Source organism: Vipera berus, assembly GCF_964194415.1.
Source record: "Vipera berus genome assembly, chromosome: 11".
Taxonomy (NCBI): domain Eukaryota; kingdom Metazoa; phylum Chordata; class Lepidosauria; order Squamata; family Viperidae; genus Vipera; species Vipera berus.
In genome coordinates, this window is record NC_138214.1 from 199,456 (window position 1) to 220,107 (window position 20,652).

Consider the following 20,652-nt stretch of genomic DNA (forward strand, 5'->3'; position numbering starts at 1 on the left):
TCGGGAACTGTCGCCGTCACCGCAGCCGAGCGCCGCCCGGGGCCCTGGAAGAGACTCGGAGGCCCGGGAGCCTCTCGTCGCTCGGGAGAGCGGGATCCGCCTGCCGCTTCCAAAGGTGGCCGAGCGCAGCGCCTCGGGCGGACTCCGCTCCCCCAAGCGACATCGCTGCTGCAGGGCCAAGGCGGCCCTTGGGGGACTCCCGCCCCAAGGCCCGTCTCCCCAGGCGCGGCACCCCTTTTTACAGCTGTCTGTATTGTACACGGAACGAGCAGCTGCTGTTCTGCAAACGAGGAAGAGTAAATCTATTCCCTCCGCATCTGTCGCGTGGGAAATTTCCTTTGGACAGGTCCTGCCCTGCGCGTGCGCGTTGCCAGGCGAGAAGCGGTGAGGTGACAAAGGGGGCGTGGCACCAAGATGGCGGGCTAGCGCGCGCGGCTCTTCCGTCGGCGCCTGCGCGTTCGAAGCCCGCTCGTGCGTCGCACCGTCCCTCTAAGCGGAGCCGGCGCCCGGAAGGCGGAGGCCGTTCGGCGCTGCTGCGGCTGCTGCTGCTGGATCCCGAGAGCGGCGGGCGGGAGCGCCGCAGGGAGGCGGCGGAGCTGCTGCTGGTGCCGCAGGGAGGCGGCGGGCCCGCGGAGCGCGCCTCGTCCTCCGCCGCGTCGCGCTGCCCGCCGCCGCCGCTGCTGGCCAGGATGCCTAACATCAAGATCTTCAGCGGCAGCTCGCACCAGGACCTCTCGCAGAAGATTGCCGACCGGCTGGGCCTCGAGCTGGGCAAGGTCGTCACCAAGAAGTTCTCCAACCAGGAGACCTGGTGCGCGTGAGGAGCGGCGCATGCGTGGGGGCGGGCGGGCGGGGGCGGGGAGAAGGGGGAGGGAAGGAGCGCCACGCCACGCCCTCATGCCACGCCCCCCTCAGCGTGGAGATCGGCGAGAGCGTCCGAGGTGAGGACGTCTACATCGTGCAGAGCGGCTGCGGGGAGATCAACGACAACCTGATGGAGCTGCTGATCATGATCAACGCCTGCAAGATCGCCTCGGCCAGCCGCGTCACGGCCGTCATCCCCTGCTTCCCCTACGCGCGCCAGGACAAGAAGGACAAGGTGCCCCGCGCCCCGCGCCCTCCTCCTGCCTAGCCCTGGCCGGCTCCCCCTGACCCGACCCGCCGCTGCCTCTCTTGCAGAGCCGGGCCCCGATCTCCGCCAAGCTGGTGGCCAACATGCTGTCGGTTGCCGGCGCGGACCACATCATCACCATGGACCTGCACGCCTCCCAGATCCAGGTTTGGGGCTGCGGTGGGGCGGGTGCCCCTCGGCGGGCAGCTGGCAACTTGGCATGCCTCGCTGCCTGGAGAGGAAGCTCCGTGGGGTCTCTTGGGCTGCCGTGGCAGATTGGGGGGCTAACGCCTCTAGCCGGATGTAGAAGGGGGCCTTCTCTTCTCTCCTGCCTTCCGGGCAATGGCCCCAAAGCTTAGCCAAAAGGGGGCTCTGGGATCTTTGGGCTAAGGAGCTGCTCCCTTTCCCAAGGGCTTCTTCGACATCCCCGTGGACAACCTGTATGCTGAGCCAGCCGTCCTAAAGTGGATCAAGGAGAACATTGTTGAGTGGAAGAACTGCACCATTGTCTCTCCTGATGCTGGGGGAGCCAAGAGGTGAGACACCCAGAGCAATTGGGGTGAGGGCCTGTTTTGCTGAATGTTTTCAGTCTCAAATCATGGCTGTGATGAGGTCTTGATTAGTGACCACCTTGAAGAGATGTGGCCAAAGTCCCCATTCATTCTCCAAATTCAAAACACACCTGTATTTTTGTTGGCTTTCAGTGCGATGTTTTTCCTGGCTCTTGACTTTTTGTAGTGCTAGAACCTCAGTCAGCAGAGGACATCCCAGCTGACCAAAAAGGCAGCTGCAGGAGACTGTTTGCATTCATAAAATGCTTTGACTGGGAAACCCTTTCAAAAAATGAATTTTATTTTGGCCAGCTGTTGGCTCTGCTGCTTCTTCAAACCTTGGAATTGGAGCAAATGGGCTCTTCTGATCATCTAATGTTGTGCCTGGCACAGAAAAAAGCACGTCTAGGCATTCCTAAATATAAAAAAGAGCTCTGTTGTGAGAATTGCAGGACAGGCCATTGTGCTGTATTTGCATGTTGGTGATGTCAGCATGCGCTGCTGGCAGAGTTCATGGTAGCCTTGCCCAGCCTGCTCTTTTTGGATGGATTTGAGGTGGCGGTGCTGATAAGAATTCAGGGAGTTGCTGCCCTGCAGTCGGAAGGCATAAGAAGGGGCAGGATTACCACCCTTTCTGGAAATTGCTGGTATGGACCTGTCTCTCCACAGAGTGACTTCCATTGCTGATCGGCTGAATGTGGACTTTGCCCTTATTCATAAAGAGAGGAAGAAGGCCAGCGAGGTAGACCGCATGGTGCTGGTGGGAGATGTGAAGGACCGGGTGGCCATCCTTGTGGATGACATGGCAGACACATGTGGCACCATCTGCCACGCAGCAGACAAGTGAGTATCCTAACAGAATGTAGGCAGCCATCTGGGGTCAAGAGGGTGGGTGGCTAGTTCTTTCCTGGCTGATTCATCCTCCTACCTGTCCCCATTCTGCTTCTTTGAATGAAATTAGATATGCTGAAAGCAATAACAGGCTAAGTTTGTAGACAATAAGACTAGAGAAGGTTTGTTGTTTACTAATGGCAGATTAGAATGCTTGCTTTGTTCAGAGATGAGCAGCCGGCTCACCCAGTAAACGCTGCCTTCTGTCTGTTTTCCACATAGGCTGCTTTCAGCTGGTGCTACCAAAGTTTATGCCATCCTGACTCATGGGATCTTTTCTGGGCCAGCCATTTCCCGAATCAACCATGCCTGCTTTGAAGCAGTTGTAGTCACAAACACAATCCCCCAGGAGGACAAAATGAAACACTGCCCTAAAATCCAGGTGGGGCTGCCGAAGAAAAGGAGTCTGGACAGCTTGCAGGCTCCAGATGGCTTGACTCGTTGCTTTCTCTTTCTCTGCAGGTGATTGATATCTCCATGATCCTGGCTGAAGCCATCAGGCGGACTCACAACGGGGAATCTGTCTCTTACCTCTTCAGTCACGTCCCTTTATAACTCTAGATGCTGCTGCTTGGGTGGCTTTTTGAAAAACCAAAATTTGTTTTAACTTCAGTAGATGTTGCTTGTTTGATTGCCACACTCTTCCTTTCTACTTCTCAGTGTTTGGAGGGGGAGGGGGGAGAGATCATAGTTCATATTCTCAGCCTGTCCATTGACTGGGGTGCTTTTATGCAAATTACGTTTCTTGTGAACTTATTGACCTGTTTTCACTTGGAGGAGAATAGAACCAGCGTTTCAGGTCATCCATCGGGTGTCCTTGGGAGGACTGGCAGCTAGTTGTGCAAAAGGTTAGGATTGCATTTTAGTTAGAATGGTCACTTGGTTCAAGAGTATGGAGAGAGAGGCCTTTCTGTGCCAAAAAATGCCCACATTTGGGGTGTGCCTTGACTGGAACTTACCTGCCTCTTCCTCCCCACCCCTTTTATGTCGTTCATTTCCTAAGGGGCGGGTTGGAGTGTCCCCCACCTCTTCCTTTTAAAGCAGACATGTCAAACTCATGACGTCATGTGACATCACGCGACGTCTCAGAGCTTTTTCCCCATTGCCGGCAATGGGGTGGGCGCGGTTTCCTCATGACGCGTCTGACCCGCAGGCTGGCAGTTCGACACCCGTTTTAAAGGCTTCCCAGAGGATTTATGCAGCTTGTGATCCTGAGGCATTCTGCCCAGTTGCTTTCAGGGATGTCTTTTGGCGCCTGCTTTTCTACCTGACAGCAGTGGAGATCATTTCAGAGCAATGGGGCCTGCGTTCCATTGAGAAGCAAAAGCAGCAGACCATGATCCCCATCCCAAAGGTTTTCAGAGTGTTTGAAGAGAGGAGAAACACGGCTCCCAGAAAAGCAGAGATCTTTGTAGCCTAAGCATGCTGCCTCTGGTCCCACAGCCCTTCAGCTGGGTTTTGGGCAGCAGTTCTGTGGATTGTATGCCTGTTGCTCTGGCGTGTATATGTGTATCTTATCTACGTGTGTGTGTGTGTGTGTGTGTCTGTCTTTTGCTTCTTATTTGGGCCCTTCCTGCTGCCTCTGCTTCGCTTCAGCTGCATCCCTAGGATACCAATGTGATGTTTGTGTTACTCAGAACTTCAGAGCAGGAGGAATTAAACTCTTCCTTAAAAATCAAGAGCTTTCTGGATGCTGTTCCCACACACACCATATTCTGGCAAGATTCTTTGGGCCGCAGCCCTTTCCCCCTCTAAAAACAATAAAGGAGAGTGGGGAGGAATAGGTCTTGATATGGGTGAGGGACTATATGAGTGTCTGTGACTGTTGGAGTCGAACACATTGCGCTGCCTTCTTTGGTGCAATACAAGCTATTGAATTAGCAGCTATTATTAACTGAAAACCTCCAAATTCAGTCCATGGAGATCTCTTTTCAGGGTGCCAAGGGGGTGGCAACTCGTTGTAATAGCCCCCGTGGTTTGCCCACATATCTTTTTGCTGAAGCATATATGGAGCAACTTGCCGTGAATCCCTCCAAGTGAGTAGCTGTGCCACACAAAGGACATATATATGGGATAGGTCTACTTGAGTAGGGGGTTGAACTAGAAGACCTCCAAGGTCCCTTTCAGCTCTATTCTGATTGACTGACTGCCAGTGCACGAGGGAAGGCTGCTTATGGAAGGGCATCTCTCGGGGGAGGGGGGTATTTCTCCTCCATCTTACGTTCTCTCTCTGCAGCCTCCTAGCAGGGGCAAGTAGCCAAAAAACAGTGGGTGACATGGCTGGAGAAGCTTACTAAACAAAGGACAGGGCTAGATGTGGGTCTCTTATGTGCAGAGTTGGGGCTGGGTGCCCTCACCCTTCACACAATCTGAAAAGCGCATAATCCAGGAACCCAAACGTAACATCCCATGGAAGCCTGGTGCTCTGCTCCCCTGTAGCAGTAAGGCCAGTGTACCTTTGGGAGGCTAGCATCCTGCTCTTTATGGTGCTGATTTTGCCAGTTTGAGGGGTGAGGCAGTTGATTGGGGTGCTCTAATTGAATGCCTGCCACACTCCTTTGCCCCAAGGTAGTTCAGCACTTCTTGCACTGGAGAGCAGGAATTTGGGTCCACCTAGAGCAGGGGTTCATCCCCTGGGGGTGTGATGATATTCCAGGGGGTGCAAAAACTTGGGTTTAGAAATTTTGAAATTATAGTGTATATGCATAATTTGTTGCCGTTATTTCAAACTTTTGTAAGGGGTGTGAGAATATATCAGAAGCGTTCTAGGGGTGTAGGTATAGAAAAGCTGGCCTAGTTAGGGGGCCTTGCTGACTTGTACTATCCTAAAAGAAGGTTCTTGGTGTGTTCAGGGGTCCCCAAACGGATCACAGAGGATATCTGGCAGAAGCAGGTGGGCTGTTGCTGCGTCAGGTCAATTTTTTCCTCAAGGGAGGAACCAGCTCTTTGAGCAGGAGATGCCTCTCACTGCTCCACAGGTACCTCCTTTGCTCCAGGTGTTTGCCCAAAAGAGTTTATTTCAAGGAGGCTCCCCTGAGCTTGCAAATACAACTGGAACGAAGTTCAATTCTCTTGACAGTCAGGCAAAGGAACTATTCCTGCCCCAGAGAAAGCCCCCTCCTCTTGCTGAAAAGAAGGAAGTATTGCTGTCAAGGCAGAACACATTGACTAGAGTTGTGAGATCAGCCCTTGCAACTGACCAAGGCAGAACTGTGAGGAAATGTTAACACAGTAAAGGGGTGTGCTCCTTACTGCCCCCTCTAAAAAGCTCGGTTACCCCTCCAGCCCTCGTGGTCCTGGTGGCCCTCCAGGCCCAGGCGTTCAGAGTATTGCCTTTTCCACTGTTCTCTGGCATCTCCTTGGGAAGTTGGAGATGGGGCTGCTGTGTTCACCACGTGAGTCTTCCATGATGCTAAAAAAGGGCTGTAGGAAGCCCCACCGGAAGCACCAGGGGTGGAGCTTTCAGCAGAGAGAGAGAGAGAGAGGATGCGTTGCCGGCCAGGTCTGCATCTCTGTGCAAAGGAACAGACACACGTGCGGAAGAAGGTAAAGTGCCTTGGGCTGCTCTGGGTGGGGGTGGAGCAGAGTCCCCTGGGGTGTTTAATGTTCAGAAGGAGTGGGTTAAAATTTGCCTCAGGTCTGGACGAGTGGTCTTGGCACTCTCAAGGCTAGGGGCTCTTGAGAACCTAGCACTGGCAGTGTGGGAGCCTTTGGGCCAGGGATGGGGGAGAAGCTGGCCAAGGAAGGGTGGAGTTGAAAAATGGGCCAGATCAGATTGGGAACTGCAGAGGATCTCTCTCCCCACCCCCACTCCCGCCACCACATCCCAATGGGAGAGGGAGAGGCCCTTGTGCAAGAGCTCCAGCCCGCCCTCCTGCTGCGCAGGAGAACTGCTGGGACGGGGAGCAGCTCAATTTGAATGATTCATTACAGCAACAGAGATACAGATACTTTTAGGGTTGCCCTGTGCTCCGCCCTCTGGAATTGCAGGCTGGTGCCAATCCTTTCAGAAGACTCCCCAAAAGGTAGGACGAGAGGCTGGGCTTAGATTGGCTTCCATCGGTTGCCTGAGAGCCCTTCTGGGGAGCAGCAGTTCTCCAAGGAATGGATTTTCTCAATTGCTTTATTAAACCATGTTGATTTGAAGTGATCCCTAAGGAACGCAGAGGCTAGACCTATGGAGAAAAAAACTAATTTTAGTCAAAAATGGATCAGGAGGGACTAGATTCTAGCATCCACAGAATCCTAACTCATCTCCAAACATAAGACAACATTCTTAATATATTTTGAGACTACAAGAACTGCTCTAGTAAACTTAGTTTGAGGAATTTCAAAAGTAGTGGAATTGGTAAGCGCAGTGTATTGTGAAAACCCCACAGGCTGCAGGCACAAAATTGGCAACCTTTAATGAAAAAAAAAATCATGCTGTGCAACACTAGTCTGGTAGCAAAGATCTCTACTCTAAGATCAGGAGATGTGAACAGCACTCCAAGCTGTGAGCGTGCACCTGCTCACTTGGAATCCAGTTAGTTTGACATTTATGATTTTTATGACTGTTGAGCAAATAGTAAAGCTGTTTTATTTTCTTTTTGAACAAAAAGGGTCCACATGCTTCTCATTCCTGCTTCTGAAATGAACACAACTATATTATTTTTTGCTTAACAAAGGGCGGAATCACTCCTGCTTAAACAGGAGGTTGGTGAGCAGGGATATATAACCAATTGGATTTATATCGTAAAGGGGCTAGTAGAAAACCTTGGAATGGCTTCAGAAAGATGGCTCCAGGAGAAACATCTAATTATTGGAGTGTAAAGAGACTGAAGAAGTAGAAGCCACCCTTTGTGAATAATAGGTTGCCTTAGCAAAGGTTGCAAAGAGGGAGAGCGTATGTGTGTGTAGAGAACATCTAAGAAGTCAAGCGTCCACAGACAAAATGCCTGTGGCCCCAACTTCAGTCATAAGGGGGCAGATTCCTTTTTATTTAAAGATTAAATATTAATTTAATTAAAATTAAAATCAGAAGGAAGGATTAAATCTTTCCCCCGCTTGCCCTTTAAAGCAACTCACCCATTCAGAACCCAGGGCTGTGCACTTCCTCTATTCCCACAGAGACCTCACGACCAAGAAGCAAGTCAGACACTGCATTGATGGAAGAAGAGACAGAGAGGGGTCAGAGGCAAAGGGGCTGCGGGAGTTACTTTGTGGGCGCTGCCTCCAGCAGTCTCTCCACCCTGGCAACCTTCCCCATTTACAAGACCATCTTCCGCCAGCAACTGCATGCCTCCTCCATCACTGAAGCAGTGCATCAGCTGTGCCACGAAGGTTTCTGCCAAATCTATCGTGGTGTCTTTCCACCACTCATGGTCAAGACGCTGCAAGGAACATTGATGTTTGGCACCTACAACAGCTTCTACGGCTTCCTCTCAGATCAGCCATTGGGGTCCTGGTCCCGCAGAGCCACAGCTGGGCTGTTTTCTGGCTTCTTGGAAGCCTTGGTTTTCTGTCCCTTCGAGAGGGTTCAGAATGTGCTCCAGGATGGGAGGAAGGTCCAGAGGTTCCCCACCACACGTCACATCCTGACCACCTTCCGTTCCTGCCCCCTCGGGGAGAGCTTCAGCCTGGGCTTCTACCGAGGCCTCGGGCTCATCCTGGTCCGCAATGGGCTGGGGAGCTCCCTCTATTTTGCCTTGGAGGAGCCTCTCCGTAGCAGCTTCTCCACACAGAGCTTGCCTGTTGGAATCCCAGCCTTTCTGTCGGGCAGCATTAGTGGCACTTTGGTGTGCCTGCTGCTCTACCCCCTTGGCATTCTCATTGCCAATATGCAGTCCCAAATGGGAAGGCAGGAAACCCTCAGCCTCTTGGCCACGATGGCTGAGGTCTGGCAGGCCCGGGGAAGGAAAGCTCGGCTGCTGTACAGGGGCGGCTCTCTTCTCATTCTCCGCTCAAGCCTTACCTGGGGATTCACAACTGCCATCTACCAGTTCTTGTCCAAGGTCACAAGCTAAGGACTGATCCCGAAGCGGGGCTAGGGCTTTCAGTGTATGTAGACATGGTGTAAATGGAGACAATGGCAACAAGAAGGAAAGGAGAATTGCCCCACATGCGTGCAGGAGAATTGAACAGTATCAGGCTGGAAAGAGAGAAGTGCAGAGCAAACTCAAGAGTTGGGGGATTTGGTTCACTTGGACACTTTGTAGAGATCTGAAGGTTGCAGGCACATCTGGACTAACTTGATTCCATTGGAGCTCCAGAAAGCTCTGCTTTGCCCCCAACTGGATTACACAGTGGGCCAGCAAAAAATATCTTTTACTTTCCTGCAGGGCCCAGGGAAGGGGGAGGAGAAATCATGATTTCTGGTCTTGCATGTTGGACCCTTAAGTTACAAGCCGGACATCACAGCAGAATTAATTCCCAATAAATACACTGGGGTGCATTATTTGTAACCTAATGCTGATTTGTGAATTAAGCTTGGGCTAAATTATTGGAACCATGTAATCAAATATATCAGCCAACTTGTCTTGGATCCTTTGGAGAAAGGGCATTGGCATGTTTCATTTTTTAGTTAATAATATTATTTTTATAAACTATCTTCACCTGAGCTGAATTTTAGTGGCTTACATTAATTTTGATACTTTAATAAGTAGCTGTTATGAATAAGCTGGTTATTCCTGGCCTGTTTGTTTCCCACTATAATCGCTGTCTGCTGATTGAAAGCCCACAAGAAGGACATGTTGGATAATTTTGGCATGTATATTTCACCATCTATGCTTTTATTTTATAAGGTCTCCAAACTTTCTTAGACTTCTTTTTTTAATATAGACACACAAGTGTACACTTAATTTTTATTGGCGTAGAAAATAAGTGAGTACAACTACACGCCTCCCCACAATTCACTAGCAAATTTTTTGCAACCTCCAAGCATAATATCATAGAATAGCTATGCACTGTCTTACCGCAATATCTTATTACTTTGGGTTAGTTTTAAATATATAAATGTAAGTTCAAATATCCATCATGAACTGTACTACGCTTATTAAAAAACAAATCAATAGGAAAAAAGGCACCCGAGCACGTGCCAAGCCCGCAGGCTTGGTCCTGCCTCTGCGGCTCGGGGAACGGAACTCGCCGGCCCGCCCACCCGCGATGAGGCGGGGCTTGCACAACAGTCGCGTGCAGGGCGGCGGCGCGATGGTTGCTACTCTCCCTTCCGGTTTCTGGCGGGCCAAGGGAGGCTGGCAGCTGCGGCCGTCGACATCCAAAATATGGATAAACGAAGGGTCGGCTCAAAGAGCAGCGCTTTCACCTTCACCCAACGTTGCAGCCTTCAGCAACCGCCACTTCTTCCTACAGTACCCCCTGCCCCCCCCAGGCCTGCTCTCCGCCATAGGATCAGAACTGCGCAACCAACCGGCCTCCCGCCGAGGATCCGGGGAGGCGCTTCCCCCCCCCCCGCCGCCGCCGCCGCCAGTGCGTGCGCGCTCGGAATCGGCGACCGTGAAAGGCCCCTGAATTACAGCTCCCATCATCCGCAGCGAGCAGCCTGCGGGAGCTCGATTAACAGCTCCCTGGAATGCCGGCCGCTGGATCCTGGCGAGGGCGACGCCCCGGGCGGACGCGGGGCCCGGAGGCAGCGGCGCGGTAGCCTCCCGCCGCGCCCTGCTAGTAACCCGGGGAGGCCTGGAGAAAAGGCAGGGCGGGGGCCCTCCGCGCACCCGGGGGTCACGCAGCGCGCCACTGACCGCCAGGCGAAGGAAGCGGCAAGGCTGACCGTGCAACTCTCAACGCACGCCGGGCGCGCCCTCCGGCCTGCCTCGGGGCCCCCAGGGGCGAGTCAGCTTCCACGGTGCAGCGCCCTCCCCGTTTAGGAAGAAGAAACTACACTTCCCGACGTACCCTGCGGTCCGGCCGCCAGATATAAAGGGCCACCCTGACACGCTGGCTCAGAGCGCGCAGAACTCGGAGGCGGCGGTAGCTTTGCAGGTAACTCGCGGGCTAGGGAGCGGCGCCCTCTGCACGCCCGCGGACCCGGAGCCGCGGCGGAGAGGCGCTTTTTCCCTTTCCCTTCATGGGGGGGGGGGGTGCGCCTCTCCAGGGACTGCTGGGTGGGCCGCGTGAAGCCGAGCGGCGCTTCCCGCGCGAGTGGCTCGGCAGAGGCGCTGGGAGAGGCCGGGGAGCGAGGCGGGCTGGCGGACAAAGGCGAGAGGGGCGTGCCTGTGCTGAAGGTTCTCCCGGAGCCTGGCCTGGGGCGGGGGCGGCGCCCCCTGGGCCTGCTTTCCCCCTCTGGCCCCGCTCCTCCCCCGTGCCTGCCGCTCTTCTCGGCCTGGCTTGGGGCTGCGGCTGCCGGCCCCTTGTTCCGGGAAGCCCCGCGAGGAACCATGTGGCTTTTTGCAGTTCTGAAGGTATAGGCTTAGCTTCCTGTTTGGCCAAGATGTGCGACAAACCGGATCTTTCGGAGGTCGAGAAGTTTGATAAGAAAAAGCTGAAGAAAACGAATACGGAAGAGAAGAACACGCTTCCTTCCAAGGAGAGTAAGTATTTGGGGCGGGGCCTTCCAGCAGCTGCAACATTCGAGCAAACTCGCATGGGGCAAAGAGGGAAGGAAGGAGACTTGGGGAGCCTAACTTTTGGGGACCAGCAACTTGGGAAAGCTGTAGCCTCAGGCTGTGCTTTCTCCGCCTAGAGTTGAGCCCTGCCCAACTCCACTACAGTGGGAACTGGGCATCTGCCAGTCAGTCTCTGGAAGTCCAGGAGCAGCTGGCAGATGAGTGGCCCTTAGAGGGTCTCTGCCTTTGCAGGGACTCTTTCCTGCTTGTTATGGGATCCTCCTGCTGAGATGGGCTTCCTTCCCTGTAGTTCTGACTTTGGCAAAACATCTGGGTGGCCGAGGTGTGAGTTTGGAATCTGGGAGGATGAGCTGCCTTCCAAGCAAGGATAGGTCTCCACTGGGTTCCTTCCTTGAGCATCAAGACCTGGACTTATGGAGCTCTACCCAGGAAGGAGCTGGAGAACCAGAGTTTAAGGGCCCCACTTCCAGAACTGGCCCAGTGTGGGAGTTGGGAGACAACAGAACTAGGGTGCAGTTGGTTGTCCAGCAGACCTTGCCAATAGGTTTATACTACCCAGAAAATGCCTTCGCTTTCCCCCTCAAACCCTAGGGACCAAGGGCAGGGGGTCTGGGAGGTGGCCGCAGGTGACTATTAATGCTCAAGGTGCTTTTTCTTTCCTCAGCCATTGAACAGGAAAAAGAGTCTTCCAAGTCATCATAGACCAGCAGCATGAAGCTCTGATGTTCTTTCTCAGCTTTTTTTAAAACATACATACATACATATATATATATATATATATGTACATCTCAAGAAATGCTGCAGCAACCCATCTCTGGCTGCTGCCTCTTTGGGCCTTTTTGCCTCCCCGCCCTCTTGCCTTTCTGGGCTTGGCCACGCCCTCTGCTTCCATCACAGAAGAAAAAATCTACAGGAAATTTCTGGGGTTGCCCAACACAATTTTCTTTTGGGGGGATTTCATCAGTTAAATCCTATTTAGTAAAAATGTGATTGTTTTTGCAGCTTTGATTTCCTAAAAATGGAAAGGAAAATCTATTAAAATTTTAAAAATGAATTACCTCATGACTGTCTCTCATGATTCCTCCCCAGAGCCCCCAAACTTTGAGGGCATTTGGCCCAGGCCTGTGCTGTGAGTTGAGAAAGAGTGGCGCTTTTGAAGGGGGGGGGACCGGTGTTCTGTCTGATGGGGGCAGAAAGGTGTAAGAGTCTGGGTTTGGAATCTCTGCCTCTTCCTGGCAGAGACATTTCTTTTGGGGAAGTCAGAGGATCATCTGAGAGATCGGGCCAAGGCAATCGCACTGCAGTTCTGCGAAACCCCCTGCAAGTAGCCACTGGTCCAGGCTCAGGGCTTTGAGAAGGTAAAATGTGAGTCTAAGCCAATCCTGAATAGGGAATGCTAGGTTAAAGAGACAGCCAGAGATGAGAGGTTTTAGAAATGGAAAGAGAGTTACTAGCTTGTAGTCTGCCATGTGCAAGACAGTGACCCTGAAGGCCTCCAGGGGTGGCCTTTCATATTCTGGCTGGTAGAGGGGCCCAGAGCAGGGGTCCGATATATTTGAAGGTGGGCACCTTTGTAGCCAGGAGGAAAGAATCAACAAACACTCAGCTTGATTTGATTTGATTAAATTTAATTTATTTAATTTAAATTTAATTTAAATTTAGATTTATTTATTAAATTTAAGAGAGCTGTGGTCTTCTGAAGAGGCCTCAATTGTTTCCTTAGAAGATATTCAGATGGCAATTTACAGTGATGAAAGATAACAACCAGGAGGAAACAGTAATAATTGAGTTCCAATACAGCAGTAAATTTTGGAGTCACCACTTCTGAGCTAACCACACTTGCTAAAGGGAGGGATTTGCAGAGATGTCAAAAGCTTGAAGAGGAAGGGAGCAAAACCTGCAACTTCCCCTCGGCGCTTTAGCAAGAAAGGCCGTTTTGGGTGTGCCTTTCTCAGCTTGAGGGAAGGCAAACTACAGGAACTTGCACTGAAAGCTTCACCTAGGACAAGAGCATCTGCTGGAAAGGTGGACAGTAGCCCTGCAGCCTCTTGAGAAAGGTGCACAGCTTTACCTAAGCGGAGCGGAGCCAACCCCTGCAGATCCTTGCGGGGAGGGGGGAAGAGAAGGGCTCTGTGGTCAGGGCTATTGTGTTGGGTCTGGTTTGTTCAAGGAGAAGCCAGGCATCACCCAGCGCTCTGCGCAGCAGTTGAACCGCACCCTGGGACTTGCCCTCAACAGGGCGGGGACGCAGATGGGCATGCCCAAACCAAAATCCCTGTTCTACTCAGATGTGTGTCCTGACTTAGTGCAAGGGAAAAGGGGGTGGGCAGTTCTGAGCAAGAGAAAATCTTGTCAGCTACACTCCTCCGTGGCCCCCTCCCAGCCTCAGGGGGGCAAGTAGGGAGATGGAGCCATTCCCCTCCGCCTTGAAAAGGCCAGAACTGGCCCCCTCCGTCCTTTCAGAAGAAATAAGATAACCTTTATTATCATTTTTTACTGTTGGCACACTGGCACACATTAATGCAGTCGGTGCTGGCAGGGGGACTGAGGTCGACCCCGAGGCCTCTCGTTTGCGGAGTCCCTCAGGGGTCGGTCCTCTCGCCTCTCCTGTTCAACATCTACATGAAACCGCTGGGGGAGATCATTCATAGCTTTGGAGTAGGGTACCATCAGTATGCTGATGACACCCAGCTTTTCATCTCAACTCCAAACAGCATCAGTGATGCCCTCGACGTGATGTCCCGCTGCCTGAAAGCGGTCCGGGAATGGATGGGGAGGAACAGGCTTCAACTGAACCCGGACAAGACTGAATGGCTGTACGTACCGGCAAGCCAGGATACTCAGAGCATCCCACCCCTTAACATCGGGGATGAGTTACTACCCCCTGTTGATAAGGCCCGCAACCTGGGTGTCCTCCTAGACTCACAGCTTTCCCTGGAAGACCACATAGGAGCTGTGACCAAGGGGGCCTTCTCCCGGGTTCGACTGGTGCGCCAACTACGGCCTTATCTGGACCTGGATGCCTTACGTACAGTCACCCATGCCCTTGTGACCTCTCGCCTAGACTACTGTAACGCTCTCTACATGGGGCTGCCCTTGAGATCCACTCGGAAGCTTCAACTGGTGCAAAGTGCAGCGGCACGGACACTTTTGGGAGCCTCCCGATACTCCCATATCACACCTCTCCTCCGTGCGCTGCACTGGCTTCCGGTTGCCTTCCGAGTGAAGTTCAAGGTGCTAACAATGACATACAAAGCCCTACATGGCATGGGTCCGGACTACCTACGGGAGCACCTTCTGCCAATGTCAACACCCCACCGCCCTGTGCGCTCCCACAGAGAGGGCCTCCTCAGGGTGCCACCGCTCAAGGAATGTCGGCTGGTGGCCCCCAGGGGGAGGGCATTCTCAGTGGGTGCGCCAGCCCTCTGGAACTGCTTACCAACTGAAATCCGGATGGCCCCCGACCTCCGCACCTTCCGGCGCGACTTAAAGACTTACCTGTTCCAGCAGTCCGGCCTGGCCTGATAGCTCTAATTGGGGTCCCAGTTTGTTTTGATTATTGTTTTTCAGTACTGTTTCATTATGTTTGCCTACCTTACTCTGTACACCGCCCCGAGTCCCTCGGGAGAAGGGCGGTTTATAAAAACAAACAAACAAACAAACAAATAAATAAATAAATAAAAATGAAATTCTGTTGCCTGCCCTTGAAAGTATATATCTACCCTTAGCCATACATATACACACTACAAACATACATATGTATATACCTACATCCATACATATATACATACTAGTATACATTAATCACTGTCCATTTTGAATACATAGCAGAAAGAGGAAGCTTGAGGATTCACAAGGTTGATGCTACATGGAACAAAACTGACTGAATATAGATGTTCTGCTTTGGAAACCACAAAGCCTCCTCCCAGAAGCCTTCAACCTGACAAGGCACAGAGGAGCCTCAACCTCCATATAGACATGGGCAATCTTGCAGGCAACTCCCGGAGCCAGAGTTGTGGTTGAAACCTTGGGGAAGAAAAGTTACTGGATTTCCTGCTCCTTAATGATTCACTGCTGCATCTCAGGAACTTGGGCACTTTGGGTGCCTCTTCAGTAAAGCCCCATTTCCACATCCTGGGTACAAACAGCCCATTTCCTCCTGCACTCCACTGCACTGATTCACTTGTGCTGATTCTGCTGGGATTAGAATGATTCTCAGTGGGATCTCAGCTCCTTAGGAAAGATCACACGGGGTAAAAGGGGTTTGGGAATGGCCATTGCCAGAAAGCATGGAGCTGGTCTGCATTTTACTCATTTAATCACTCTAAGGATGGGCTGGGGGGGGTGGCACGTGGGAGGAACCCAGTCCATCTAGTTAATTTAGGTCCATGATCAGCGTATGTTCAGAAAGCATGTACATTTAGGAACCATGCTGAACTGCTCTGCAAGGCTGTCGGGGTTTGCTGTGGCCATTAGTGACATGCAGCAGCCTGCTGACCCCATTCCTCACGCTACATTATCTCAATGCTTCCAAGTGCCCCTTTGCATGGCAGCAACAACAGGCCCTCCCCTGCCAGTAGCTGTTTGCTTTCCAGGTGTGTGCTTCAGCTAACAAAAATGTGGCTGATGCGGGCAAGGCCTCCCTCCCTCCTGGTTGGCTCCCCAGTGGAAGGTCAGGAGTGGGAGGCCACTCCCTGCACGCAGCACAGATCCGACAGGCCCGGGCTAGCGTCACCTGCCTTTTTTTGTGCCGCCAGCCAAGCGTTTTTCGGAACGCCACAGGCGGCCGCCCCAGAGCAGAGCCAACCCCGCCTCTTCCCCCTCGAAGACCGACTGAGAGGGAATGGCTTTGCTGCGTGCTCCGAATCGTAACTGTGAGATGGCAGGCTATATACACCGCTTTCGTTAATGCACTGGGCCACTCACAGCCGCCGGCCTGAACTTCCTTCCCTGCAGAGCTGAGCGCGGCTGGAAGCAGCGGGGCTGCTGCGTTGGAATAAAGGAGCCGCCCTCCGAAGCGCTGGGCCCGGCTCGGTGTTCGCGCAACACGTTGGTCCAGGCCAAGGGTAGGCAACCTCGGCTCTTTTATGACTCGTGGACTTCAACTCCCAGAATTCCACGAGTCATAAAAGAGCCGAGGTTGCCTAGCCCCGGTCCAGGCCGAGCCGAAGCACCCACTTGCCTCCGTCAGCCTCGTTCTGGCTCCGGGCCCCGCTCAAGGCAGGCAGCTGCCACGCCCGGGGCCTTGAAAGGAGGCGATGGTTCGGCGCAGCCAGGCGGGCCGCCGCGGGACAGAGAGATTCGTGGCACTTGGCCTCGCACCGCCCCTGCACTCTCCCCCCTGCCCCACCCCATTCCGCTGGCCGGGCAGGGTCGCGGGCGGCCCTTCCGGCACTCCGCCCGCTGGCAACGCCGCCCAGGCCCTTCCGCGCGAAGGAGAGACGGGCGCGGCCCAGCCGCCGCCGCGCCCGCCAGAGGCTCGCCTGAGCGCGCCGGGGGAGCCGCGTGCCGCCCGCGCATGCGCACGGGGGATGCCGCGTTCCGTAGACCGCCGCGCAGTCGCGGGCTGGCTCGGCCGGCGGGCGGGCGGGCGGAAGAGACGGAGCGTCGGGCTCGGGGCAGGGGCTCCGGGCCGAGCCAGGACCTCCTGGTGAGGAAGAGATCGGGCGGGGGCGGAGAAGCGAGTTCCTGCAGCTTTCCGCGGGCGGGTCCGGGCTGGTCGTCGGCCGCTGCCGCCGGGTGGAGCGGAGGATGCGGCGGCTGGCGCTGGCCACCCCCTCCCCTCCGGCCCCTCGGCCACAGTGCAGCCCACCTCCTCCGGCTCCCCTCCTGCCCCGGGCCCGATGCGAGGCCCGGACGCGCCCGCGGCAACAGCTGGGCGGAACCGATGGGGGGCGTCGAGGCGGCTGGGGCGGAAAGGCCAGGGCGCAGCGGTTCTGGGGCGCGGGCCTCCTGGCTTGTAGCTAACATCGGTACGCAGATTGCGGTGCCTCCGGCCGTTTGCAGGCACCCGCCAGGTCCAGCGGGACTGTCCTCCCGAGTGTGGCTCTCCCTGGCTTCCAGATCAAATCCGGGGACCGGCGGAAGCCCTTTCTCAGCCAGCCGGGCAGAGCTTTCAACCAGCCAGCCGTGCCTGGGGAAGGCCTAAGGCCGGCAGGGCTTTGGCTCCTGGGAGTTGGCACTGGGGCCCCTGCCAGCCAGGAGCATTGCCTTCTCTTCTTCCGGCCCAGCTCCCAAGTAGGAAGTTCCCCAGAAAGGTGGGTCTCTGAGCCAGGAGATGTCCTGCTTGCCACCTACCAGGGAGCCGGGCCTAGCACCTGCCTGCTAACCCTGTGCTCTGCTCATTTCAAAGCTTGCTGCTGCCAGAACCACCATGAGCGGGAAGTCTCTGCTGCTGAAAGTCCTCCTCCTGGGAGACGGGGGCGTTGGCAAGAGCTCCCTCATGAACCGCTATGTCACTCACAAATTTGACTCCCAGGCCTTCCACACTATTGGGGTGGAGTTCCTCAACCAGGACCTGGAAGTGGACGGACGCCTTGTGACTCTGCAGATTTGGGACACGGCGGGACAGGAGCGCTTCAAAAGCCTGCGGACGCCCTTCTACCGTGGTGCAGATTGTTGCCTCTTGACCTTCAGCGTTGATGACCGCCAGAGCTTCGAGAATCTGGGCCATTGGCAGAAAGAGTTTGCCTGCTACGCCAATGTGAAAGATCCGGAACACTTCCCCTTTGTGGTGCTGGGCAACAAGGTGGACAAGGCTGAGAGGCAGGTGGCAGCAGAGGAGGCCCGGGCATGGTGCCTGGCACATGGCAACTACCCTTACCTAGAGACAAGTGCCAAGGTTGATACAAATGTGGCAGTGGCTTTTGAGGAAGCAGTGAGGCAGGTGTTGGCCTTGGAAGAGCAGCTGGAGCACTCTGTGTTGGGCCAGACGGTCAGTCTGCATCCCAGTGCCAAGCCCAGCTCTTCGTGCTGCTGAGAGGTGCCAGACTAGAACTGGCTGCTGTTTACAGAGGGAGGAAGGGGAGTTCCTGAGCTAGACAACAACCCAATGGGGACCCAGGGTTCTTGGGTTTTCTGTTTAGCCCACTGAGCCCCTTATTGGTCAAACTGCCCTAGTGTAGCAGCCTTATGATCATGCAGCATCAGCTTGGACCCTTGCAGAGGGCACTTCCTGTCCTCTCTCTCCTCAGCCTGCCCTGTGAATTGTAGAGACATAGGGCCAGGATCCTTTATCCTGTATCCCTCACCTCTGAGCAGGGCCAGGGAAAGCAAGAATTGCTGGAGCTTTTGCACAGTCACTGGAGGCAAGCAGGCTGAGTCATGTGGAGCTTTGTGGCCGAGGTGCATTGTGCTGATGGGGGGGGGAGCTGAGCAGAATCAGCCCATCTCTATGGCTACTGTTAGTGCCAAGCAACAGGAGACCACCATGCTATCTCTTCCACCTCTTCTGCCTTTGCTCCTGTTGATTCCCCTGGAGATTGCTGCAGGTGCCTCACCCGGAAGTGTGGGATAAACCTCACTTTGACGTTGGAGGAAGCAGATGGCTCTGAGCTGAATCTGTGGGGACAGAGACTGTTAACTTGGCTAGTTTATATGTAGGTGTGTATACTTAAGCTCAGTGAATCCAAAGTGTGGCCCACTTATGTGGCCATGTTGAATCGCTGAGCAGAGCAAAGATCAATGCCATTCTTAGCTTTCTGAGGTTGCAGATGCCTGGCCTCTTTAGCAAAGGAGACCGCGTTGCTTAGAAATACAGGTTCTGTGCTGAACAAATGCTGGAAGAGCTCTGTCCCCCTCAGGCTGTTCTGGAAACAAGGACCTCCCGACGCCTAGAAAAATGGTATAGGAGAAAGGCAAGCTTCTTCTGGGGCCTTTTGGCCAAAGAACTGGGCCCATGAGAGCACCTTGCGATAGGCCCACGGAGCTCAGCTTGCCATGTTCACAATTGCGGGCAACCCACCTTCTCCTACGAGCCACACTGTGGCCATTCCCCCACTGTCTTTGGGGTCCAGCAGAGGTGGCTTCAGGAGTGGGGCAGTTAGGATGTGGCAGAACCCTTGAACTAATTTTGTGCCCAAAGCCATGATAAGAGAAGCTCAGCTGCATCTGTCGGGGTGTTCTAAGAGGTGACGTGACAGAGAGAGCTTTTCTGGTGACTATGAATGAAGAAAGGAAAACTGCCAAGCACATGAACAGAGTTGTGTGTAACCACGCCTCCCGTGTGTTCTGTGCATCTTTTGTGACAAGATTAATAGATTAAGATGCAGTTCCAGATGCAGTAACTTTTTCATTCATTTCAAAGGAAAATTTAGTGTTACAAGCATGTTTTTTTCAAAGCTGTCTCCAGAGAGCGTCATGTCAGTCTGTTACAGCTAAACCAAACCAGTACGCTAATAAAGATGGATTTCAGAAACCATCTTAAAAATGGCAAGTTCATTATCTCATCCGAAAGGAGCCTGCTTTGCCCCAACCATCTCACGCCTTGCCCTCTGGTGTAACCCATCCTGCCTGCTGTTCTGAAAAAGTGGGCTCTGATTTCTAAAACTTATCATGCTAGATCGCCTGCTTGTATGGCATCACAAAGCACCCTGATCACCTGTCTCCTTAACAGGCAGGAAAGCTGCTATTGTTCACATTTTGTCCTTGCTGGCCCAACAGTTTCTCTTCCAGTTTCCCCCCTGATCATCTGGGGTTGCTACAATCTAATAGTCATGAGTCAGCAGTGTAAGAAGGCAACAGATAAATGTATTTTGGGCAGAAGAAGGTGATTATATCCACAGGACACCAGTTTTCATGCTGTTTTGCCCACTAAAAAAACGGGATGTTATGTTCAGAGCACATAACAAATCCCTCAGAATTTGTTAGCAGTTACAGGTCTCCTTCCTCCTTACAGAGTCTCATGGAAACATCAAAACTGACTAAAGGAGGGGGTGGAATTCTGACCTGCTTTACAGAGTGGCTCAACTGATGATGTTAAACCAGGCCTTCAGAAGACCAAACGATCCATCCAACCAACCAGATCAATAGATAAATTCATTCTCAGAGAACTCGCCAACGTTCAAAGATTTCAGGCCATTTCAGAAGGTCTCCACAAATACAATGTGTTTTAAATGTACTGTGTTTGTTAATTGATAAGGCACTTGTAATCTGCACCTATACAAACACCCTTTTTTCTGCACTCTCATCCCAATTTAAGTCCTGTATCAGTATAACCCGGGGTAGGCAACCTTGGCTCTTTTATGACTCGTGGACTTCAACTCCCAGAATTCCTGAGCCAGCATGACTCATTGAAGTCCACCAGTCATAAAAGCCAAGGTTGCCTACTGCTGGTATAGCCACTTCCTATATCTGACAAATGCTGCAAAACAGGTTAATCTGTAAAAGGGCCAGAATACCTGTTTGATTTTGTAGGCTCTCTCTTCGTGTGGGCTTCAATTTATGATCTGAAAGCCCACCCATGTCTCTTGGGGGTGGCTCACCTGGCAGGTGAAAGGAAGCCCCCCTCCCCTGGTGGACTTTGCTGATTGAGACT

At 53.3% G+C, this 20,652-nt stretch overlaps 3 protein-coding genes and 1 long non-coding RNA gene across 6 annotated transcripts; 3 read left to right on the plus strand and 1 right to left on the minus strand.

Annotated features, from left to right (window-relative positions):
- Positions 1–127: 127 nt before the first annotated feature.
- On the plus strand, positions 128–4,232 carry PRPS1 (phosphoribosyl pyrophosphate synthetase 1). 2 transcript variants are annotated; one of them, XM_081336900.1, is made up of 7 exons: positions 128–811; positions 916–1,099; positions 1,180–1,278; positions 1,523–1,647; positions 2,332–2,505; positions 2,776–2,935; positions 3,016–4,232. In XM_081336900.1, exons 1-7 carry the CDS (start codon positions 690–692, stop codon positions 3,106–3,108), a joined length of 957 nt encoding a protein of 318 aa, XP_081193026.1. In that variant the 5' UTR covers positions 128–689; the 3' UTR covers positions 3,109–4,232. The 2 variants fall into 2 exon arrangements, with proteins under 2 accessions (XP_081193026.1, XP_081193027.1); XM_081336901.1 differs by lacking the exon at positions 916–1,099 and having other exon boundaries at positions 574–811.
- Positions 4,233–5,755: 1,523 nt separating this feature from the next.
- LOC308673173 lies at positions 5,756–8,643 on the minus strand. The gene is made up of 3 exons (XR_014027593.1): positions 8,507–8,643; positions 7,621–7,692; positions 5,756–6,728 (listed from the first exon to the last, which is right to left on the minus strand). It is a non-coding gene; the product is annotated as an uncharacterized lncRNA (long non-coding RNA).
- SLC25A53 (solute carrier family 25 member 53) lies at positions 7,445–12,171 on the plus strand. The gene is made up of 3 exons (XM_081336656.1): positions 7,445–10,533; positions 10,945–11,081; positions 11,782–12,171. The coding sequence occupies exon 1, from the start codon at positions 7,701–7,703 to the stop codon at positions 8,556–8,558; it is 858 nt and encodes a 285-aa protein (XP_081192782.1). The 5' UTR covers positions 7,445–7,700; the 3' UTR covers positions 8,559–10,533; positions 10,945–11,081; positions 11,782–12,171.
- Positions 12,172–16,708: 4,537 nt separating this feature from the next.
- Positions 16,709–19,837, plus strand: RAB9B (RAB9B, member RAS oncogene family). 2 transcript variants are annotated; one of them, XM_081336406.1, is made up of 2 exons: positions 16,709–16,767; positions 17,470–19,837. In XM_081336406.1, the coding sequence occupies exon 2, from the start codon at positions 17,491–17,493 to the stop codon at positions 18,094–18,096; it is 606 nt and encodes a 201-aa protein (XP_081192532.1). In that variant the 5' UTR covers positions 16,709–16,767; positions 17,470–17,490; the 3' UTR covers positions 18,097–19,837. The 2 variants fall into 2 exon arrangements, with proteins under 2 accessions (XP_081192532.1, XP_081192531.1); XM_081336405.1 differs by lacking the exon at positions 16,709–16,767 and adding an exon at positions 17,042–17,374.
- Positions 19,838–20,652: the final 815 nt, after the last annotated feature.

Bases quoted from the DNA above. Each gene is read 5' to 3' on its own strand.
- PRPS1 (XM_081336900.1), top strand. From the start codon at position 690: ATGCCTAACATCAAGATCTTCAGCGGCAGCTCGCACCAGGACCTCTCG. The intron at 1,100-1,179 runs GTGCCCCGCGCC...CCTCTCTTGCAG, and splicing joins GCCAGGACAAGAAGGACAAG to AGCCGGGCCCCGATCTCCGC. The intron at 1,279-1,522 runs GTTTGGGGCTGC...CCCTTTCCCAAG, and splicing joins TGCACGCCTCCCAGATCCAG to GGCTTCTTCGACATCCCCGT.
- SLC25A53 (XM_081336656.1), top strand. From the start codon at position 7,701: ATGGAAGAAGAGACAGAGAGGGGTCAGAGGCAAAGGGGCTGCGGGAGT.
- RAB9B (XM_081336406.1), top strand. From the start codon at position 17,491: ATGAGCGGGAAGTCTCTGCTGCTGAAAGTCCTCCTCCTGGGAGACGGG.